The sequence below is a fragment of the Bubalus bubalis genome, chromosome 12 (genome assembly GCF_019923935.1).
Source record: "Bubalus bubalis isolate 160015118507 breed Murrah chromosome 12, NDDB_SH_1, whole genome shotgun sequence".
NCBI lineage: Eukaryota > Metazoa > Chordata > Mammalia > Artiodactyla > Bovidae > Bubalus > Bubalus bubalis.
Window position 1 is genome coordinate 1,939,961 of NC_059168.1, and position 20,803 is coordinate 1,960,763.

Below are 20,803 nucleotides of genomic sequence, written 5' to 3' on the forward strand. Positions count from 1 at the left end.
GCCTGGGCGCAGGCATGGCTGGAGCCAACAGAACAGGCCCGAGGGGGAGCTGAGAGAGGAACCTGGCTCCTGGGCCCAGGTGGCTGGTCTTGCCACCCCTTACAGTCCTTCACCTGGTGGCTGTTTTCCCAGGCTCCAAATTTGGCTTCTGAGTCTGGGCACTGAATATAATCGTTGAAATTGGGCAATCCTCCATAATTCAGACGTGTGCGCCCCCACTCAGCTCGGAGGCTAAGCCCTCCCAAGAGCGTCTGGCGAGGGCAGAGGGCACCCAGGCTCCCACCCGAGGCCGCTGCGGGGCGGGTCCGGAGTCCGGAGCAGGCCCTGCCCCCACCCCCACCCCACCCCCAGCCCAGGCCTCCACCCCTGGCCCGGCGCGCTCGGGCGGATGCCCAGGTAGCCCAAACCTGTCGGGCAGGTTTGGAGAGCGGAGCGGCGGGACGGAGAAGGGTGAAGGATGCGCGGCCTGCCCCGTCCGCCGCTCGCACTCTCAGCTCCCTGAACCCGGTCCGTCCACCCGCAGCCTACTGGCCGACCCCATGGTGCGCTCGCCCGACCTCCTGGCGGCCCTCCTGGGCTTGGGCCTGGGGGCAGTCCTGACCCTCCCGGGGGCGGGCGCGGCGGGCTGCAGGGCCCTCGGCCCGGCGGAGCGCCTGGTTTTCGCCCCGGCGGCCAAGGCCCGCTGGCTGGCCCCTCGCGTCCGCGCCCCGGGACCCCTGGACTCACTGTACGGCACCGTGCGCGGCTTCCTCTCCGTGGTGCAGCTCAACCCCTTCCCCGCGGGTGAGTGCGCCCCACCCCCGGACGAGCCTGGACGAGTTTGGGTCCCCAGCCTCACCTTAATCGCCTGTTCACCGCGGGGCGCGCCCACCCCCATCAGCCACTTGGAGGGCAGGGTCCCAGCTCTCCCCACCCCCGTCTTCCTCCCCAGAAGCTCCCAGAGCATCACCTTCCTGAGTGACCTTGGGCAAGCCCCTGTTCCTCTCTGAGCCTCCGTTTCTCGGCCCTAGAGTAGAGAAGATACATTCAAAGTTCTCAAAGAGCCGGCTGAGGTCTTCCCTGGGACTGGTGTTGCGAGGGGCTTGCAAGGACCAGGAGAGAGAGCCAGACCACCGCCCCTCACCCCCCAACACCCCCCCCCCACCCCGCCCCCAGCCTGTCCCTAACTCTTAGCGGGGAGGGTTGCTAGACCAGGCCCCTTCTCTGCTTTTAACCAGCTTTTCTGCTGCTTTCCTACCCCGGGGGCCCAGAGGGAGGGTTGGGCCAGGCCTGCCCTCAGAAATACCCTCCTGTATCCCTGCGGAGGCCAGGGTAGGTGGGCACTGGTCTGTGTTGACACTGCCTTCTCTGAGGGTGCCGGGTGGTGGGAGGACCCCCTCTGGAGAGGGATTAGCCTGGCAGTGGGGGTGGACACAGAGGCAGGGCCGCTGCCCCCAGACTCAGCTTGACTCTTTCCCTAGAGCTGATCAAGACCCTGCTGAATGAGCCGGCCTCTGTGAAGGTGGATGAGGTGAGCGTGGAGGCGGTTTGGGGGAGGGTGTTCAGGTGTGAGCATCTGGGGCAGGAGGAGACAGGCCTTCTCAGCTGAGCCCACTTAGCTGGGTGACCCCCAGGGTGGGGTTCAGGCATTGCTTCCTCTCTTCTGTGAGCAGTCCACAGACCTGATTTCAGACCACAGCTCTGCCCTTAAGTGGTTGTGGAGTTGGCGTGTGTGCGTGCTAAGTTGCTTCAGTTGTGTCCAACTCTGCAACCCTATGGACTGTAGTCTACCACGCTCTTCCGTCCATGGCATTCTCCAGTGGGTTGCCACGCCCTCCTCCAGGGGATCTTCCCGACCCAGGGATCGAACCTGTGTCTCTTATGACTCCTGCATTGGAAGGTGAGTTCTTTACCACTAGCGCCACCTGGGACAGGGAGCCCCAACTCCCTGGACTTCCTTTCCCTTATTTGTAAGATGGTAAATAACAATATGGGGCTTCCCTGGTGGCTCAGTGGTAAAGAACCTGCCTGCCGATGCAGGAGAGGCAGGTTCGATTCTTGGATCGGGAAGATCCCCTGGAGAAGGAAACTGCAAATCCACACCAGTATTCTTCCCTGGTAAATCCCATGGACAGAGAAGCCTGGCAGCTACCGTCCATGGGGGTCACAGAAGAGTCAGACATGACTTAGTGACAAATAACAGTAAAGACACTGTGCCCCTCACAAGGAAATAGGAGATGTGGGCAAGGTGCCCCCTGCCCCCCACCTGCTTCTGATGTCAGGCGGCAGAGGGCTGGGGAGGGAGGGTCGGCACAGCCCCTCATGCCTCGCCGCTGGCTCAGGTGGCGCGGTACCAGGCCGGCTACGTGGTGTGCGCTGTGATCGCCGGCCTCTACCTGCTGGCGATGCCCACCGCAGGACTCTGCTTCTGTTGTTTGCGCTGCCGCCGGCGCTGCGGTGGTCGAGTGAAGATGGAGCACAAGACGATGGCCTGCGAGCGCGCTGTCCTCGTGACGTTCCTACTGCTGACCACCCTCGTGCTGCTGTGAGGGGCGCCCAGGTCAGGCGGGAGGCGTGGGCCGAGGCCCGAGGGGCCATGGGCATCCAGCCAGCAGCCCCCTCCTTCTCCCCCATCCCTGCAGGATCGGTGTGGTCACTGCCTTTGTGACCAATCAGCACATGCACGAGCAGATGGGCCCCAGTGCTGAGGCTGTGCCGGAGACCCTGCTCAGCCTCCGGGGCCTGGTCTCCGAGGTGCCCCTGGTGAGCACCGAGTAGCCCCTCACCCCCACACGCCCCCAGGTGGGCGGGACAGAGCAGGGTGGGGCCTGCAAATTCCTGCTTAGCCCGCTTGTTAGAAAGGGTGCCTCTTCTAGCGTGCACCTGACTGCCCCCTGCTGGGGAGTCGCGTTCATAACCGCACTCTTGCTATTCTCAGGATGGACGCCCAGGTGCAGGGATGGTGGGAGGAAGGGCCGGGAAAGGCATGGGAGCCGGGCTGTTCCGTGACAGGGAAGAGCAGCCTCCGGCCCTGTGTTTGCCTAGGAGCTGCAGGCCGTGGCAGAGCAGTTTTCCCTTCCTCAGGAGCAAGTCTTGAAGGAACTTAATGGTGAGGGTTTGGGCTGGGTTCTGCCCTGGGGGCCCTCTCATCCCCTCATCCACGCCCATGAGGAGGTGGGGATCGGGCCCATCCCAGCGGCATGGTACTCACTCCACTGCAGACCACCCCGACCCAAGAGGAGGCGGAGGGTGGGGGGGCCCGGGCCGCCCTGCAGACTGCCCTGTACTCTCCAGGCGTCGGCAGCAGCATCGGGAAGGCGATCCACTCCCAGCTCAAGAGCACCATGTATGAGGCGCTGGCCTCAGTACTCAGCCTGGGCCAGGGTGAGTGTCTCCGGGGGGCCCGGCCCCACCCTCGTCCAGCCCTACATTTCTTCTGCCACCTCAGGGGCCCCACCCCTGCCTTTCTGCACTCTCTGTCCACTCCTGGCTTCATGTGTCCTGGGGCTGCTTCCATTATAACTACAGAGATCAAAGACCAGCAGGCCCCTTGGGTTGGGGGAGGGAAAGATGCTCCGACTTCCCCCAAGGCCTCTGAGGATGCTGGTAGCAGCAGAGACCCCTCAGTCTGGATGTGGGTCTCTCAGCCCTGCAGGTCTCCGTGGACCACCTCCGAGGCCTGAACACCACCTCTGTGGAGCTGCAGGAGGGGCAGGAGGCCCTGGCACCGGCTCTCCATGGGCACCGGCAGCGCCTCCTGGCACTACTGCAGGAGCCCCACTGCCAGGGCTGTGCAGGGGCCCTGGACAAAAGCCACACCCTGGAGCTGGGAGCAGACTTCAGCCAGGTGCTGGCCCAAGACTGAGTCCTCTTGGGGCGAAGGGGGCTGCTCTGCCCGCGGCTCCAGGGCAACCTGCGCTCCAGGTGTCTTCTGAAGCGAACACCCAATCCCTTTCCCCAGCTGCCCCTCCTCTCTCCACACACCTGGGGTTAATGACCGTCATCCTGTACCATGCTTGTGCCAGTGAGCCTCACGTGACTTAACTGCTTTTTTTTGTTTATTTTTTTATTTTTGGCTGTGCTGGGTCTTCGTTGCTGCTCTGGCTTTTCTCTAGTTGTGGTGAGTGGGGGCTTGCCCAGGCTTCTCGTTGAAGTGGCTTCTCTTGTTGTGGAGCATGCACGGGCTTAGTTGCCCCACAGCATGTGGGATCTTCCCAGATCAGGGATCGAACCCATGTCCCCTGCATTGGCAGGTGGATTCCTAACCACTGGACCACCAGGGAAGTCCCGGTTTAGCTTCTTGAGTTCTCACTATCACCCAGGGCTGTCGGGGCTGTGGAGGTCCCCATCGTGTATATAAGGACACTGAGTATTCAGAGGCCTCTGCCCCCATCCTTCCCCAGGGACCCCTCCCAGGCTTCTTCGTGGTCTTTGTCATAACAACCCCCTCTCAAAAAACCGTTTCAGGTGCCCTCTGTGGACCATGTCCTACATCGGCTGAAAGGCGTCCCAGAGGCCAACTTCTACAGCATGGTCTTGGAGGTGAGTGTCCCTGGTCTCCCTGACTTCTCTCCCACCTGCCTGGGAACTCAAAAGTGAGGGACCTCAGTTCTTCCCTTTTGGAGTGGGAGCCCAGTTGAACCTCAGGCTTGGGTCCAGTCAGGGCCTGACCTACCACGTGACACTCTGGACTGGAGGCTCACGATGCTGGTCCTTGCACACACAGTCTGGTGGGGGAGGTAGGCCTGGAGTTCAGAAGGAAGGGCTAGGATCCTCATGAGGTGTGGGCTGGGGATGGCTAGGGAGCAAGCTCACACCCTGAGCCCCAGAAAACAGGCAGGTTCTCCTGGGTGGAGACAGGCAGTGGGGGCAGGGTGCAGGGTGAGTCAGCACCTGTGACCCAGGGCCTGGAAAATGCCAGGGTCGGGGAACTGGTGAGTCAGTTGTGCTGGGTGACTAGAGCAAACTATTCCAAGAGGAAGGAAGTGGAACCGGAGGCTGGAAGAATAGCCCAGAGCTGGACTTTAGGGAAACAGAGGGTGCTGTACAGAATGGCTGGGAGAGATGAGACACTGGCTGGGGGTCTACTGCAATAGTCCGGGCAGGAAGGTCAAGACAGAAAGGAGCTGAGTTTGGGGGAGTTGAGTCAGCTTGGGCTGACAGAGGGGAGAAGGACCAAGAGAGCGGAAGGACGCGCATTTCTCTGATTTCCTGGGCTGGGAGCACCATGAGGGATGCTCTCCCTCCGGACCTGGTGAAGCAAGGGTACCCCAAGCTGGGCCCCCCAGGTGGAAAGCAGGAGGCACAGCCTCGTTTGGTTCCGGCAGGAGAACACCACTTTCAACAGCCTCCCGATCCTGGCTGCCTTGCAGACGGCCGACATGGTCAGAGGTGAGGGCCTGACCAGGGGCCAGGCGGGCTATCCAGAATGCCCCCCACCCCACCCCTACCAAAGAAGCTTGTTGAGAAAGGGGCAGGGCAGTGGGGTGGGGGAGGCTGAAGGCTGCCCTCTTGCCTGGGCAGGCCCACTAGACCATCTCTATGCATCCCAGATGTTCCTCCTGTCTATCTCCTCCTTCCTGGGCCCCTGGGGGGTCTCCCCCATCCCTTAAGCCCCTGCTGCTTTGGGCAGAGCTGAAGAAGGTGGTGGCTGAGCAGCCCAGAGGGCTAAACACAATGGGAGAAGCGTTCCCAGTCTGGGAGGCAGCTTCTCGCTGGAGCCAGGCGCTGGAGGAGGTCGAAGAGCGCAGCCGCCCCCTCCTGGAGGAAGTGCAGAGCTATGAGACATACAGGTGTCTGGAAACCTGTGGAGGGGGGGTGGGCGGTTCAGCATCTCAGCCCCCTGGGGCCCAGTTTCCAGCCCTAGTCAGCCCTCCTTGTACCAAGTTCCTGCCTCCATTTAAGCCAAGACCCCTTACTCATTGGGCCTCCAGGCCCCCGACTTAGCTGTGCGCCCTGGGGATCTGAGCCTGAGGACCCTATAGGAAGTCACACTTCTAAAGCCCCAGCCAGTAGGTCCTCAGTCAGCCCCCTCTTGTTTCCCTGACGCCCACCTCCTCCTTGGCAGGTGGATTGCAGGTTGCCTGCTGTGCTCTGTGGTCCTGCTTGTGGTGGTCTGTAACCTGCTGGGCCTCAACCTGGGCATCTGGGGCCTATCTGCCAGAGAGGACCCCAGCCACTCGGAAGCCAAGGGTGAAGCTGGATCCCGCTTCCTCATGGTGTAAGAAGGGCTGGGGGAGAGGGGAAGGGTCTCTGCCCACCGGGCTGGCACATTCTTCTCATGCTCCTAGTGTGACTACAGGAGCTGGTCCTGGGGATCAAGAGACTGAGCTCTGCTCTGGCTCTGGGCCAACTTGCTGCATGGCCCTGGGTGAATTATAACCCAACTGGGCCTCAGTGTCCTTTGTATAAAAGGGTTGGCCTAGAGCAGGAATGGCAAAGAAGAAGCACGTCCCCTCCCCCATTGGTGGCAACTATGGTAATTGATGGGTGCCTTTCTCTCTGAGCCCAGATGAATAATGTTGGCTCAGCAGTAAAGAGTCCGCCTGCCAATGCAGGAGATGAGGGTTCGATCCCTGGAGAAGGAAATGACAACTTCACTAACTATAATAATCAATGGGCACTTTTCTCTCTGAGCCTCAGAATCCTTCTTAACCCAGTGTCCAGCCATTAGCAGGTGGCACCAGAGGCAGGCTCTGTCTGCCCTCTCTGGACTAGATCATCTCGAAGGCCAGAACACACATTCTGCTGTGCAGGCTGGGCACCGCACAAAGGGGCCTGGCCCAGGGGTGAGTGAGATCCAGCCCACGTTTCACTCCCCAAGCTTCATGAAAAAGCTCTGGATGGTCGTATGGGTCCTACCTAGACGCCATAGGTGGCTGCCCCTGCTGGTAAGTCATGGCTGGCCATGCCAGGTAGTCGTGCTGAGGCTGAGCCCTGGAGCTGGCCACCTGCAAGTGCCCTCGGCCCAGAGACCGGCAGTGCTGGCTCTTTTTCTAAAAAATTAATTTATTTATTTTAATTGGAGGATAATTACGGTACTGTGATGGTTTTTGCCATACACCAACATGAATCAGCCATAGGTATATATGTGTCCCCCTCATCCTGAAGCCCTGGCTGCCCTCTCCTCTAGGCTACCAGCCAGGGCATGGAGTGGGGATGGGGTGGGATGAGGTGGGGCAGTCGCCAGTTCTGAGTCCTTCCTCCTGCCCTGGGGGCCACGTCCTGTGAGGTCCTCTCCCCAGAGGGCTCTGCCCTGGGACCAGCTCACTGACCAAGGTGGCCCTGGGATGCAGAATGGGGATGGAGAGCGTGGTCCAGGGCATCCTCCCTGCTCAGCCCATCTCAACCGTGTCCCCCCACCTTCCTCAGCGGTGTGGGCTTCAGCTTCCTCTTCGCTGTGCCCCTCATCCTCCTCGTCTTCTCCACCTTCCTGGTGGGCGGCAACGTGCAGACGCTGGTGTGCCAGAGCTGGGAGAGTGGAGAGCTGTATGAGGTGGGCTTACCTAGCCCTGGGCCCAGAGGGACATGGAAAGAGATATGGGTAGAGCTGGAGGTTCAGAAGGAAGTTTGGAGCCAGAGAGGGCCAGAGGGCAAAAGGGACAGGAAAAATGATGGAGACGGCTAAGAAGAGAGACAGAAATTCACCAATAAATAAGGAGTAAGAGAAAAGAGCCAGCGAGTCCCTGGGCCCCAGGCAGGGACCTCGAGGGATGGCACCCAGACATGAGCCCCTCTGTTTTCCTAACACTAAGTCTGGGAACTGGGGATCCTGGTTCCCTATTGCACTAAGCAAGTGAGCTGAGATGCTGGCCCAGATCCTCTGCCGAAGAGCAGGCTGGCCACCCACCTAGAGATTCCTGGAGAGAGTCCCTGCCAGGATTTAGGGCCCAAGAGTGACTGGAGATAGAGGCAGGTGTGGGCTGAAGTCATAGGGATGTGGTCTCTGCTGTGCCAGGGCAGCAGGGGACCAGGCCCTGGGAAGCTGTGCCCTATTCCCTACTCCCTGCTCCAAGCCCATTCCCTCCTGCCCCATCCCCAGTTTGTAGACACTCCAGGGAACTTGCCACCATCCATGAACTTGTCCCAACTTCTTGGCCTGAAGAAGAACCTCAGCATCCTCCTGGCCTACGAGTGAGTGGGCAGCCTGGGCTGGGGGATGGGGTGTGAGGAGGCACTAAGGTGGGTGTCCCGTTGGGATGACACACCTGCCCTCCTTGCTCTCACCTCCCATGTCCATCCCCAGGCAGTGCAAGCAAGGGGCTGCGCTCTGGACTGTCCTGCAGCTCAATGACTCCTATGACCTGGAGAAGCACCTGGATATCAGCCAGGTGAGAGAACCTTCTGGAACACAGTGGGGACCCCCCCTCCTGCAGGTCCCCCCTCTTTTGGTCTTGCCTTTATGGAGAAAACTTCTCCTTCAACCTGAGAAGTCTGCAAGAGCGATGGAGGTGCCTCCAGGGCAGAAGAGCCAGGTGCAAGCTCAGGGCATGGCCCAGGGCTAGAGCCCAGGGAAGGTTCCAGAGTGTGGGGGTGGGTGCGTGAGTGCCTGGAGGCTGTGATCAGCTCAGAGTGCTGTGCTCCCAGGAAAACTGAATGCACCTGAGGTTGAGACCGGACAGGGTGGTGACCGTGAGGGAAAGGACTCGAGTGTGTGTCCTGACCCAGGACAGGCATTGGTTGGGATGCTCCAGTTGGGAGTGGGGAGGTTGGGAAGGGGTGTGACAGTGAAAATGATGGTGATGAAGTTGGGTACCACTAGAGTAGGGCTCCCCTCAGCCCCCTCCTGAGCTCACACAGCCCGTAGGTGATGTCAGGATTTGAACCCCCACCAGCCTGTTCCCTAACCATTGGACTTTGCCAGAACTTGGTGTGTAGAACTGGAGAAACATTCGCACTGGCAAGAGACAGTTCTAGAACAGAGAGAAGGAAAGTCTACTTCCCGAGAGGAGACGTGCTTTGTGAATGTGGCTCTCCCAGGGGTGCACAGAGGCTGTAGAAATACCCGTCCTGTCCTCCCTCCGCTCCTCCTGAGACGCTAACTCCTGATTCTGCACCCTCTTCAGAATCCTTCCAACTCCTTTCTGAAAAATATTTATTTAAGTATCTAGTTGCATTTTCTGCTGCTTTTATTTTTTTCATGTCATTTTCGTTGTTGTTGCTTTATTTTTATGCATTTATTTTTAGGCCATGCTATGGGGCATGCGGGATCTTAGTTCCTCAACCAGGGATCAAACCTGTGCCCTCTGCTTGGGGAGTGCAGAGTCTTAACCACTGGACTGCAGGGAAGTCCCCTTCCAACTCCTTATGAATTCGCCATCCATCCCTAGCCCACAGCATAGCATAGCCAAGTGGTCCAGAGTTTCCGTCCCAACTCCATGTCCTAAACTGTATAACCTGGGGCAGTTTCCCTAACACGGTAGCCACCTCCTCCTTCAGCATCTCTAATCAGATGGGAGGTCGACTGAGCAGACTCTGTCCTGGTGGGAGGCCGCAGGGTGAAAGCTGGCCAGGGAGGGCTTCTGTGAGGGGCCTGGGCACTGAGACGAGGTCCCGTGCTCCGCTGACTGGAAGGAGGGGACGCTCTCAGCCCCGGTCCAGGGAACGGGTCCAAGTCACAGAAGAGCTTCAGGTCCAGAGGGATTGAGCAGCCCTTGGGGGCCATCTGGCAACATTCCAAATATGACCTTAGGAGAACTTGTCCTCAAAGGAGGTAATAGTGAGCTGATGATGCAGAGATAAGTAAGACAAGGTGTGCCTTCCCGAGCCCCAGGAGGGCTCTGCCCATCTGGAGACACGTGTACCTGTCTGTTACTGATGACTAAAACCTCTAAGGTTCTGGGCTCTGAGAGGATGGGCCTTTGCTCCCCTGAGGAAGGCAGTGTGGGGGATGGGGAGAGGTAGGCTGAGCCGCATGCTCTGATGCCCCTCCTGGCTTCAGCTTCTCATCTGTGAAACTCGGGGCTGAATTTCATGCCCTTTAAATCTCTCCCAGCAATGGTTGGAAAATGTCGAATCCCTTTTTAAACTGCTCTATCTTAGAAATAATTTGGCCACCTGATGCGGAGCGCCGACTCAATGCAAAAGGCCCTGATGCTAGGAAAGATTGAGGGCAAGAAGAGAAGGGGGCGACAGAGGATGAGATGGTTGGATGGCATCACCGACTCGATGGACATGGGTTTGAGCAACTTCCAGGAGATAGTGAAGGACAGGGAAGCCTGGTGTGCTGCAGTCCATGGGCACTGAGTTGCAAAGAGTCAGGCACCACTGAGCAGCTGAGCAACAACAAATCTTAGAAATGTTGGCTCATTCATTTATTTATTTTTCATTTATTCATTCATTCATTTATTTTTGCCCATTCAACAAACTTGTACTGAACCCATCACGTGTGAACCTCTGCTCTAGACACTGCTGGTTTGGTACAGAGTTGAGCAGACAAGATGGCATTCTCGTGGAGCTGATGGCAATGAACAAGCACCCACATAAGTAAATAGCATACTTGGTGATATAATTAAGCACATAGCATGCATGTGTTAGTTGCTCAGCCATGCCCAACTTTTTGCAACCCTATAGCCTGCCAGACTCCCCTGTCCATGAAATTCTCCAGGCAAGAACACAAGTGGGCAGCCATTCCCTTCTCCAGGGGATCTTCCCTATTCAGGGATTAAACCTGGGTCTCCTGCATTGCAGGCAGATTCCTTACCATCTGAGCCACCAGGGAAGCCCAAAGCACATAGCATACTATGTGTTAAATAAGTAAATAGCATGCTATGAAGACCTTAATACAAGGTGATATAATAAAGATGGGCCAAGGAAGCTGTTTCTACTGGGTGACCTTGGAAGGTCTGTGTTGCTGTCCAGTAGCCAGACAGGTGCTGGAGGAGAGCTAAGTCTTGGTGAGGGTGAGTTAGAGTTGGGGATGGGGAGCGTGGGGAGCAGAGACCTGCTAGGAACCTGTCTGGGGCTGGTAGTGTCCTCAATATACAGAAGGAGGGCCTTGAGGGGTTCCTCACCTAGGATAGGAGCTTTGGGGTCGAGCATCGAGCATGGCCCCAGCCTGCCCCTTCCCTCCCAGTACACCATCAAGCTGCAGCAGGAGTTGCAGAAGCTCAAAGTGGATGTGAAGAATCTGGACCTGCTGAGCCCAGCTGCCCGCCGGGACCTGGAGGCTCTGCAGAGCAGTGGGTTTGAGAGCATTCACTACCCTGGCTTCCTTGCCGAGGTCAGTAGTGGGCACCTCAGGCCAGACCTTGGTAGATCAGAGGAGGTGGGGTGGGTTACTGTCTCACCTCATCTGGGCCCTCCATTCTCCCTTGACTTCCCTACATGTCTCTAGGGCCTCTTCTATTGGGAATGTCCCCAGACCCTGTGCCCCCGAGTGCCACACCCCGCCCCTGCCCCGTCCCAGGCTGGGGGGGAGTGAATGCGCCCCACCCAGCCTCATGTGTCACTGTCCATGGTCCTGAACCCACTGCTGTTACAAAAGCTGGTGGGAAGTTGCCTCTCCATTGGGTTACACCAGAGAGTGCCTCATTTTTTTTTTCTTTCCTAATGGAAAATGTCTCATATATTTCACAATTTCAGGTCAAACCCACTGTGATTGATGTGTTATTACAGTAGACTTAGCTGGTGTGGGTACTTTCGAAAATACTGGGAATTCTAAGGTTGGGGGAGCTGGGGTTCATCCCCTCTTGGCCTCTCCTGTCTATCTCTAGATCCAGAAGCCAGTGGTGAATAGTGACGTGGAGAAGCTGGCCCAGGAGCTGGAGGGACTGTCCCAGACCCAAGTGAGAAGGGAGCAGCGACCCTGCTGGGCAGGCTGGAGACAGAAGCCAGGGAGAGGGGATGGGCAAGAGTGCCTGACTTGGGGAGGTGTGTGTGTGTGTGTGTGAAGTTGCTTTAGTCGTGTCCGACTCTTTGTGACCCCATGGACTGTAGCCTGCCAGGCTCCTATGTCCATGGAATTTTCCAGGCACGAATACTGGAGTGGGTTGCCATGTCATCTTCCAGGGGATCTTCCCAACCCAGGGACTGAACCCGTGAATCTTATGAATTGGGGATGGGATGAGGGCAAAGGCAGAGGATTGAGGGCCCCTACCACTAAGGGCTGAGACCCTGGGCCCATCACTGGGATGCAGGGTCAGTTTTGTAGGGTCAGTTCTGACTGAAACTCTACCACCAATTGGCTGTGGGGCCTTGAGCAAATCTTTCTACATCTCTGGGCCTTCATCTCTAAAGTAGATTATCCCCCACCTCTAATCAGATGCTGTGAGGACAGTGGGATCAGATGTCATGACAGTTGCCTCTAGAAGCTTAAAATCTACTGGAAAAAAGAATACTTTGTCTTTATAAATATTGAGAGTTTAAAAAGTTCTCTTCGAGACATCTCACAGACAGCCCTCCCCAGCTCCCCCATGGTGGGCAGAGCAAGTGAGGGCTGAACTTGGAACCTGGGCTCATGTAGGCCCGCAAACCCAGATGTGGTCCACGAGCTTCAGGAGGCCTCAGTTTCCTGCCTCTGAGCCCAACCTCTGTTTCCCGCACTTTCCATGCCCTGCAGTGTGTCTTGTTGAGCAGTTTGGTGAAGGGTATGTTGGCAGGGGCTGTCTTGGCCTGGGCAGAGTGCCATTATGATCTGTCCCCTCTCAGGGCAATGCTACGCTGGGGCAGAAGCTGCAGGAAGAGGCCCGAGGGCTCCAACACCTCCATCAGGAGAAGATCCTCCCGCAGCAGAACCTTGTGGTACGCCTGGATTCTCAGGGAGCTGGGGACCTGGAGAGGAGATGCAGGGAGGGGACGTGGAAGAGGAAGGGGAATGCTGTGACCCCTCCCTCCTACCCAGCCCTTCCCCTAACCAGCCCTGATCTCTCTTTCACAGGCTAAACTCAACCACAGTGTCCAGGCACTGGCATCCTCTGCCCCACATCTCCAGGTGGCCGCTAGGGAGGGCTGGGGAGGGTGGGGTTGGGCAGGTGGGCAGTAGAGGGAGGAAGGATGTGACTTTCAGCTAACTCAAAGCCTTGCCTGCTCTGATCTGTCCCAGTGGAGGTGGAGCGTGGGGTGGAAAAACGTGAGGCTGGTAGGCAGAACCCACCATATACGGCCTCTGTGTCCTTGGGGCCTAACATCCCCCATCCCAAGTTGAGTGTGTTGTGTGTCGTATGTTGAGTTAATGGATGAACAAGTGAATGAGTGGCCATTCCCTGATGGATCCTCTCTCCTCCCCCACAGTCGGAGATCTCAGGTGTCCTGGACAGAGTCACTCACCTGAAAGAAGAGCTGCCGATCTGGGCCACCCATATCCTGAGGAATGTGAGTGGGGGGCGTGGGGCAGGGACAGGGGGCAGCCTCAGAGTTGGAGGTGAGTTGAACAGTTAAGGCACAGGGGCCTCACACCCTATGATTCTCCAGCCCTGCTCCCTCACCAGGGGCTCCCAGAAAAGACAGCTCAGCCTGTCCTGATGGAGCCAGGCATGGGCGACAGGGCTGCTGGCCCTGGGACTTTTACCAGCCCAGGACTCCTCTCTTCCTTGCAGGAAAGTGAGTGTTTCCTGAAGCGGGAGATGGGCTACTTCTCCCAGTACATGGCCTGGGTGAGAGAGGAGGTGAGTAGGGGCTCAGACCCTCCTGGCCTCAGGCAAGCTCCCAGCTATTTCCCTTCCTCTGCCCGCTAGAGCCCTTGGGGGTGCCCTGGGCCCAGACTCCCAAACCTGGCATCTGGATGCTGAGTTCTGCCCACCCCCAACCTCTGCCACAGCCCTTCTCTGAGGCCCGAGCATGGCCAGGCTGGGACTGGTCAGCGTCGCTGTCTAGGACGCGCTGTCCATCGGCCCCTGCCCCTCCTCGTGCTGGTCCCGCGCCAGCCTGTCTGAGGCCGCGTGGCCCTCAGAGCCCAGCTCCTCCTGTGGGCCCTTACTGATCACAGCTTCTGCAGGCAGTCTGCCACTCGCGCCCGGCTGAGGGGGTCTTGCTTTGCCCTGAGTGTGTGTGAATGCATGTGTGGGCATGAGCGTGTGCAGTGCACTGTGTGTGCACACGTGTTGTCCCCCAGTGCGAGTGACTTAGAGGGAGGGCATCTCTGGGCACACAGCAGGGGCTTAGCACAGGCTGGTGCTGGGGCGGGGAGCACGGGAGGCGAGTGACGGGCGGAGGTCAGGGGGTCCTCACTGCTCTGTATTTCCCTGCCTGGGCCCGTCCCACGTCCCTGTCGCCTCTCTCTGAACACCCGTGGGTCTGGGAGTGCTGGCATGTAGCTGCCTCATGTTGACACCACAGGTGACTGAGCGCATTGCCACCTGCCAGCCCCTCTCTGGAGCCCTGGACAGTGGCCGTGTGATCCTGTGTGACATGGTGGCTGACCCCTGGGTGAGCGCCCTGCCCCAGCTCACCAGGGCTCGTGGACGGGGAGGCCGCCAGCAGGGGGCAGCGTGAGCCCACACCCCGGTCCTTCCCCTCAGGCCTGAGGTCACATCCCCGCGCCCCTCGTTGAGTCCATGGGAGGCTGGGGGTGTCGAGCCACGTGGGAGGGTGCCGCTCCCAGCACAGTGTGCTGACCCCACATCCTCTGTCCCAGAACGCCTTCTGGTTCTGCCTGGGGTGGTGCACCTTCTTCCTGATCCCCAGCATCGTCTTTGCTATCAAGACCTCCAAGTACTTCCGTCCCATCCGGAAACGCCTCAGGTGAGGACGCTGCTAGGACTAGGGGTGGGGGCAGGGGCTGAGGAAGGAGCCCTTCCAGCTGCTGGCCCCGGCCCCCTGCTGCCCACCCCCACTTCTTGAGACACACACCCCTCCAGGCCAGGGAAGCCTATGCCTAACCCCAAAGAGTCACACACTCTGCGGTGCTCCAGGGCCAGAAAGCTCTTCCATGTGTCTGCCCGGAAGCCTTCTTGCTGCAACACACCCACAGTTCATAGCTTTGGGAAACTCTGCTCTTCTGGGCTCTGGGCTTGTTCCTGTGTCGGGGCTGAGGGTCTGGGCCTGGGGTTCACACACTCATCCCCTGCAACAATGCTGCAGCTCCACCAGCTCCGAGGAGACGCAGCTCTTCCACATCCCCCGGGTCACCTCCCTGAAGCTCTAGGACCCCAATGAGTGAGTTTCCCAAGCCCGTAATTCCTTGGTGCCATGGGTGGGGGCGGGAAGGGAAGGGCTGGGATCTGGGGTCCCCAGGGCCCAGGAGGAAGGTTCTGGGATGTGGCCGGGACAGACAGGCCTGCACTCGGCTACTTCCCTTCCCACCTCCTCGCCCTCCCCCATTTGGTTCTTAATCCACAGCCTGGATACGGCTGCAGGGTGGTACACGGGGCTGCCTGCCTCCCCACTGACTTGGCTGGGACCAGAGGACTTCTGTCACCTTTGCTGCCAGAGCCCAGGCTGGCATCCAGGCCTGGGTTGTCCTGTCTCCAGTTACCAGACACCCTCTTGCTAATCCCTTTGCACCCCACTTTCTGCTCATGACCCCTTCATTCATTCATTCTCAAAAACACACTTAGCTTCTTTTGAACTTCAAAGCCAACAGAATCCCCCAGGTGTCTCCCTTCTCCTCCTCCTAGCAGTATATCAGCACCAGGAAGAGCCTGTTGTCTGCCTAAACCCCCGCAGCCGCGGGGGGTACAGAGACCCTGCCCAACCCCGTGCTGTCCCATCCCCTTCCGTGCACCTCTCCCAGCCCCTTGCTCACAGCTTCCTCTCCTCTGGCCCCCACTTGCCCTCTTGGCTCTGTTTCCTCCCCGGCCCTCACTTCCTCCCCCTGGGAAGCCCTTTGCCCCTGTGTCCCCTCTGTACCTTATGCCACTATCTGCTGACCCCGAGACCCCTCCTGTCCAACCACACTGATCAGGTAAAGCCACCGAGCAAGCCTGGGCCGGCTGCAGGCTCTGCCTCGTGTCCCCTGAGCCCTCCACTCGTAGGGCACTGGGACCATCCCTCCACAGACCCCGGCCTGGATTTCTGGCCCCCGGGAGCGCAGGAGGCCCATGTGAAGGCTGAGCCCTCGCCTGCACCTTGGGCTGGGAATTACGCTGCTGCCCCTCTGCCCTTCTCTGAGCACTGGCTCCCTAGGAAGGGACCTAGGGTGTGGGCTGCAGTGGGGCTCACCCTCGGCACCCCAGTAAGTAGCTTCTTCGACAGCTACCCAGCTTTTCCAGGAGAGATCTGGTGGCCACAAGAGGATTTTTGCACGATGGCCCTTACTCCTTCAGTCCTATGCATGTAGCCGGGTGTCATCCCATCTCCATCTTTGTGTCGGATCCTGAGTTCCAGAAGTGGGGAAGAGGAAGAGAGAGAACAGGAAGTGGACAGGACCTCGAATCCATTAAAGTGTTTTCACTTGGCTAAGCCTTGGCCTTGGGTCTTTCAGCTCTCCCAGGCTGGGGCCCTGGGTGTGGCTGGTGTTCAATGAGTGTGGAGAGGGAACTTCAAGGCCTCCTCTGACCACGGGCATCCAGGGGTCATCCCAACGATGAGCAGGTGGGGTGGGGCCCACTCTGGGAGCAGTCAGACCTGGCTTCACTCTGGGCTCTAGTGTATGGTGACCAGGTACCTTGAACATGATCCATGGGTCCTCCAGACCTCAGTTTTTCCACCTGTAAAATGGGAACAGTCATAGCCATCTCATACGGTTGTAAATAATGTAACAATGTGTGGAAACCCCTTGGCAGGGGACTGTCACAAAACAAATACTCAAATGCTGCTATTTCTCTCTGTTTTTATTATTTATTTTTTTTGCCATGACTACTCTGGGCCAGGGGCAGAGCTGGGTCTGGGCAGACACAAGGGAAGAGGGAGACAAGTTCCTGTTCAAAGGAGCAAAGCCCTTTAAGATAACAATGTGCTGAGTTTTCAGGGTGTGTCTATTTTTAATTGCATCTTACAAACCAGCAACAAATTTGCTACTAGAAATTGGGATGCTGCCCCGATTCTCACTACTGCCAACACACTCTCAGGCCAGCACCCTTAAATGCGGCACGGTCGCCTCTCTTCGGCTTCCCCAGAACACTCTTGCTTGCTTTTCATCTGTTGTCCTGCACAGGGAACTGTAGTGCCTTGCATTTTAAGAATTAAATTGATGGGATAAAAATAGAAAATGATTAAAAAATAATTTCTAGTTCTCGATCAATATTGCCTGTCTTTTATATATTTGACCAAACTAGGTATAGTTTATGTTCAGTAACTCCCTAATAAGGAGCCTCTGTGAGCCTATTTCTATTGTCTATTGTTTCAGTTTTTATTAGTATTGTCTCCTTGCCTACTTGGAAAAAATTAAATGCCACATATTTTATCTGTAAATCTATGGAACTAATTTGAGGCAGAATGAGGTTAACTTGGAGAAGGAAATGGCAACCCACTCCAGTGTTCTTGCCTGGAGAATCCCAGGGATGGGGGAGCTTGGTGGGCTGCTGTCTCTGGGGTCACACAGAGTCGGACACGACTGAAGTGACTTAGCAGCAGCAGAGGTTAACTTGCTCTGTGAGGATTATGTGTACATTGGGCAGATGGCTTGCAATCCTGCAAACCAGGTTGTTTTAATTGACTTTCAGGGACTGGGATGATTTGCAGTGCCTTGGAGCACTTGTCTGTTTCCAGTTCATTCATACTTTGGGGATGAAACTATCCGGGGTCCCAACCTAAAGCATGAAAGATTTTTCAGGCAACCCCCCTGCTCTTGGTGGCCCTAGTTTTGACCTCCTTAGATGCAGAGGCTGTCAACAGCTCTGCTCAGCATCTTTGCTGTATCACCAGATCCTTTAGGGAGAAAGTAGCCCCAGATGTCTCTGGGTTTCTTTCTTTTTCCAGATCTTGGCCCTGTGACTTTTTACTGCCTTGTTTGCTCCCTGATACCCCTGAATCAAGAGCTTCCCAGGTGGTGCTAATGATAACCCACCTGCCAATGCAGCAGACAAGAGACCCGGTTTCGAACCCTGGGTCAGGAAGATCCGCTGGAGGAGGGCACAGCAACCACTCCAGTATTCTTGCCTGGAGACGCCCATGGACAGAGGAGCCTGGTGGGCTACAGTCCATGGGGTCACAAAGGGTTGAATACACCTGAAGCAACTGAGCACGCACCCCTGAATCAAACTTTCAAAAAATATTTTTTAAGCAGCTTTTAGTTGTCCGCAGTTGGGAATTTAGTCCAAGTTACCTAGTCCAACATGATCAGAAGTAATAGCCCTAAGAAACTAGCTGGTTTTTCCCCTGTGAATTGGGAAAGGCTGAATTCGTTGAATTTAGTATCTAGAAACCTTGGCCTAGGGCACTGGACTCTTCTAGGGAGCTCAGTTCAGGGAGCATCATTTGTAGGCTCTGATAACCCATGGGTGAGGGTGGCGCTCCGCAGGTGACAGAAATAGCCACAGGGAGAAATAAACTACATATTTTCCCAGTTTTTAAAATGCTGGGATCCTAAAATGCTCATCCTCTACGTGTGAAGCAAAGCCCCTTCGAGGTTTGCAGTCTTATCTGTTCTCAGGACATTCCCCAAAGTGGGAAGAGTGTCATCCTGTTTCATGGTTGAGCAGGTGAAGCTCTGAGAAACCCTGTGGCTGCGTCAAGGACCCATAAGCTGAAGTCCCGCCAGGACTTGGATTCAGATGTCCTGACCCTGGTGGCCCCGGAGGTTTCTTCCTGGGCACTCCGCCAGCCCACGTCCCCTGTGGGTGGGTGGGAGGGAGGCCCGTCTCCAAGGAGATGTGAGCCACGTGTCCTTGTTGTCCCTGTGACAGGAGAGATGACAGATGGGAGGCCCTGGGAGTTCTGCCAGCCTGGCCACCCCAGAGCGAAGGCCGTGAGCCACAGGTGGCGGATTCTGCCAGAGAAGTGCCACATGGGCCAGGTCCCAGGCGGGCTGGCCAGGGTAGTTCCGTTGGCTCCAGGTGTGCAAAGAAGTCAGATGGCCAGAGGCCCGCTCAGGCTACCTGAGGGGACAAACAGTTTCAGTTATTGGGCTCTGAGTATAAATGAGGAAGTGTGCTAAGCATTTCTCATGGACTTACTAAGAGATTGTTGTTGTTAAGTCACTAAGCTGTGTCGGACTCTTTGCAGCCCCATGGACCGTAGCACACCAGGCTCCTCTGTCCTCCACTGTCCCTGGGAGTTTGCTCAAATTCATGTCCATTGAGTCGGTGATGCTCGCTAACTATTTCATCTCGGATACAAAGGAGCTTACTTACAAAACAGAAACACAGACTTAGAGAACCGGGGGCGAAGAATGGGGTAAAGATAGTTTGGGATGGGCATGTACACACTGCTATATTTAAAATCGGTAACCAACAAGGACCTAATATACAGCACAAGGAACTCCGCTCAATTTATGCGGCAACCTGCATGGGAGGGGAGTTTGGGAGAGAATGGATACATGTGTAGGTATGGCTGAGTCCCTTCACTCTCCACCCGAAACTATCACAGCATTGTTTGTTAACAGGCTAATGCTCTTGGGTTCATGGGATTTCCCAGGCAAGAATACTGGAGTGGGTTGCCATTTCTTTCTTCAGGGGATCTTTCCAACCCAGGGATCGACCCCAAGTCTTCTGCATCGGCAGGCGGGTTCTTTACTACTGTGAGCCACCAGGGAAGCCCTGTACTAACCACGCTAGACACTTATTGTCACCTGTTTATGGTTGAGAAAACTAAGGCACAGACTGGATGTGGGCTGATTAGAAAGGACAGAACTTACCCCAAAGACACATTGATAATGGTGGCTCTGTAATTCAGATGATACCACGCTACTGGCATGAAGCCCCTTCTCTGTGGCCCCTAATCCTTCCTGCACGTCCGGGATGTGCCGCTCCTGGAGCAGTTGTTAACTGTAAGACGAGTTGTCAGCCCTCTTACAAACACAGCACTGCAGTACCCAGCGAGGGGAAGGTGGGCTGTAGGCAGAGATAACCCCACCCGGCCCCAACCTTTGCCCAGCAGTGATGCAGAATTTCAATAGCCTGAGCCCTCCCCACACTAGGGGTACCTAGGAGTCAGGCTTTGAGGTTGAGGGGGAGTTTAGGAGGTGGTGAGCTGAACACAACGGGGGGAACCCTTCCTTCACATCAAGCCAGAAGAAAGGGGCCTTAAAGAAAACCTTCAGGGCTCAGTGGATAAGAATCCTCCTGCCAGTGCAGGAGACTGGTTCGATCCCTGGTCTTGGAAGATTTCACAAGCCGAGGATTAACTAAGCCTGTGCATCACCACCACCAAGCCTTCGAGCCGCAGCTACTGAAGCCTGAATGTCTAGAGCCCATGCTCCACAGCAAGAGAAGCCACCGCAATGAGAAGCCTGTCTGCAACTAGAGTGGCCCCTGCTCGCCACAATTAGAGAACGCCTGTGCAGCAACGAAGACCCGGCACAGCCAAAGATAATTTTTTTTTTTTTAAGACTGTCTTCAGGGCTTTCCAGGATCCCCTGCGGTTTGAGGAACCCAGCTGATGCCCCAGCCCCACCTCAAGGTCTAGAGAGCAAGAGACAAGCTGGCTGCTTTGCTCACAGAGCCGAGGAGAGGCTGGTGAGCCAGACGAGGGCCCCATGTGAGGGGGGGCTCAGCGTGGAGGCTGCCTGGAGTGTGCACAGGCCCCAGCAGAGGGCAGATGGATCTGCCTGGGGATGTGGAGTCTCCTTGGCCCCCCTGAGGTTCACATGACGTACGGGGGGAAGGTGGGAGGACCACATTACATCAGGGGGAAGGTGCGGGGGTGCCCAGGGATGGCCAGGAAGGAGGCATATAGCTTCTGTCCTTTGACCTTCGCCAAACCCAGAGCACCACCCAGGAAGGATCCACTGGGGAGCCGCGCCCTGCCCCTGGAGCTGGGCGGAGTCCTCGGCTATGCACCAGGACGG

The 20,803-nt window shown here is 57.0% G+C and overlaps 1 protein-coding gene across 4 annotated transcripts; it reads left to right on the forward strand.

Moving 5' to 3' along the window:
• The first annotated feature begins 385 nt into the window (after nt 1-385).
• PROM2 (prominin 2) lies at nt 386-17,094 on the forward strand. Of its 4 annotated transcripts, none has more exons than XM_025260602.2 (24): nt 386-783; nt 1,461-1,510; nt 2,322-2,524; nt 2,622-2,742; nt 3,025-3,088; nt 3,274-3,363; nt 3,627-3,826; nt 4,447-4,521; nt 5,307-5,370; nt 5,612-5,771; nt 6,047-6,199; nt 7,351-7,474; nt 8,021-8,112; nt 8,225-8,309; nt 11,054-11,200; nt 11,694-11,765; nt 12,628-12,720; nt 12,857-12,910; nt 13,210-13,290; nt 13,515-13,583; nt 14,254-14,343; nt 14,552-14,658; nt 14,998-15,072; nt 16,111-17,094. In XM_025260602.2, the coding sequence occupies exons 1-23, from the start codon at nt 540-542 to the stop codon at nt 15,059-15,061; spliced, it is 2,502 nt and encodes an 833-aa protein (XP_025116387.2). In that variant the 5' UTR covers nt 386-539; the 3' UTR covers nt 15,062-15,072; nt 16,111-17,094. The 4 variants fall into 4 exon arrangements, with proteins under 4 accessions (XP_025116387.2, XP_025116388.2, XP_025116389.2 ...); XM_025260603.2 differs by having other exon boundaries at nt 14,998-15,068; XM_025260604.2 differs by lacking the exon at nt 16,111-17,094 and adding an exon at nt 15,256-16,104.
• The last annotated feature ends 3,709 nt before the right edge of the window (nt 17,095-20,803 follow it).

Bases quoted from the DNA above. Each gene is read 5' to 3' on its own strand.
- PROM2 (XM_025260602.2), top strand. From the start codon at position 540: ATGGTGCGCTCGCCCGACCTCCTGGCGGCCCTCCTGGGCTTGGGCCTG. The intron at 2,743-3,024 runs GTGAGCACCGAG...GTGTTTGCCTAG, and splicing joins TGGTCTCCGAGGTGCCCCTG to GAGCTGCAGGCCGTGGCAGA. The intron at 13,584-14,253 runs GTGAGTAGGGGC...TTGACACCACAG, and splicing joins TGGCCTGGGTGAGAGAGGAG to GTGACTGAGCGCATTGCCAC.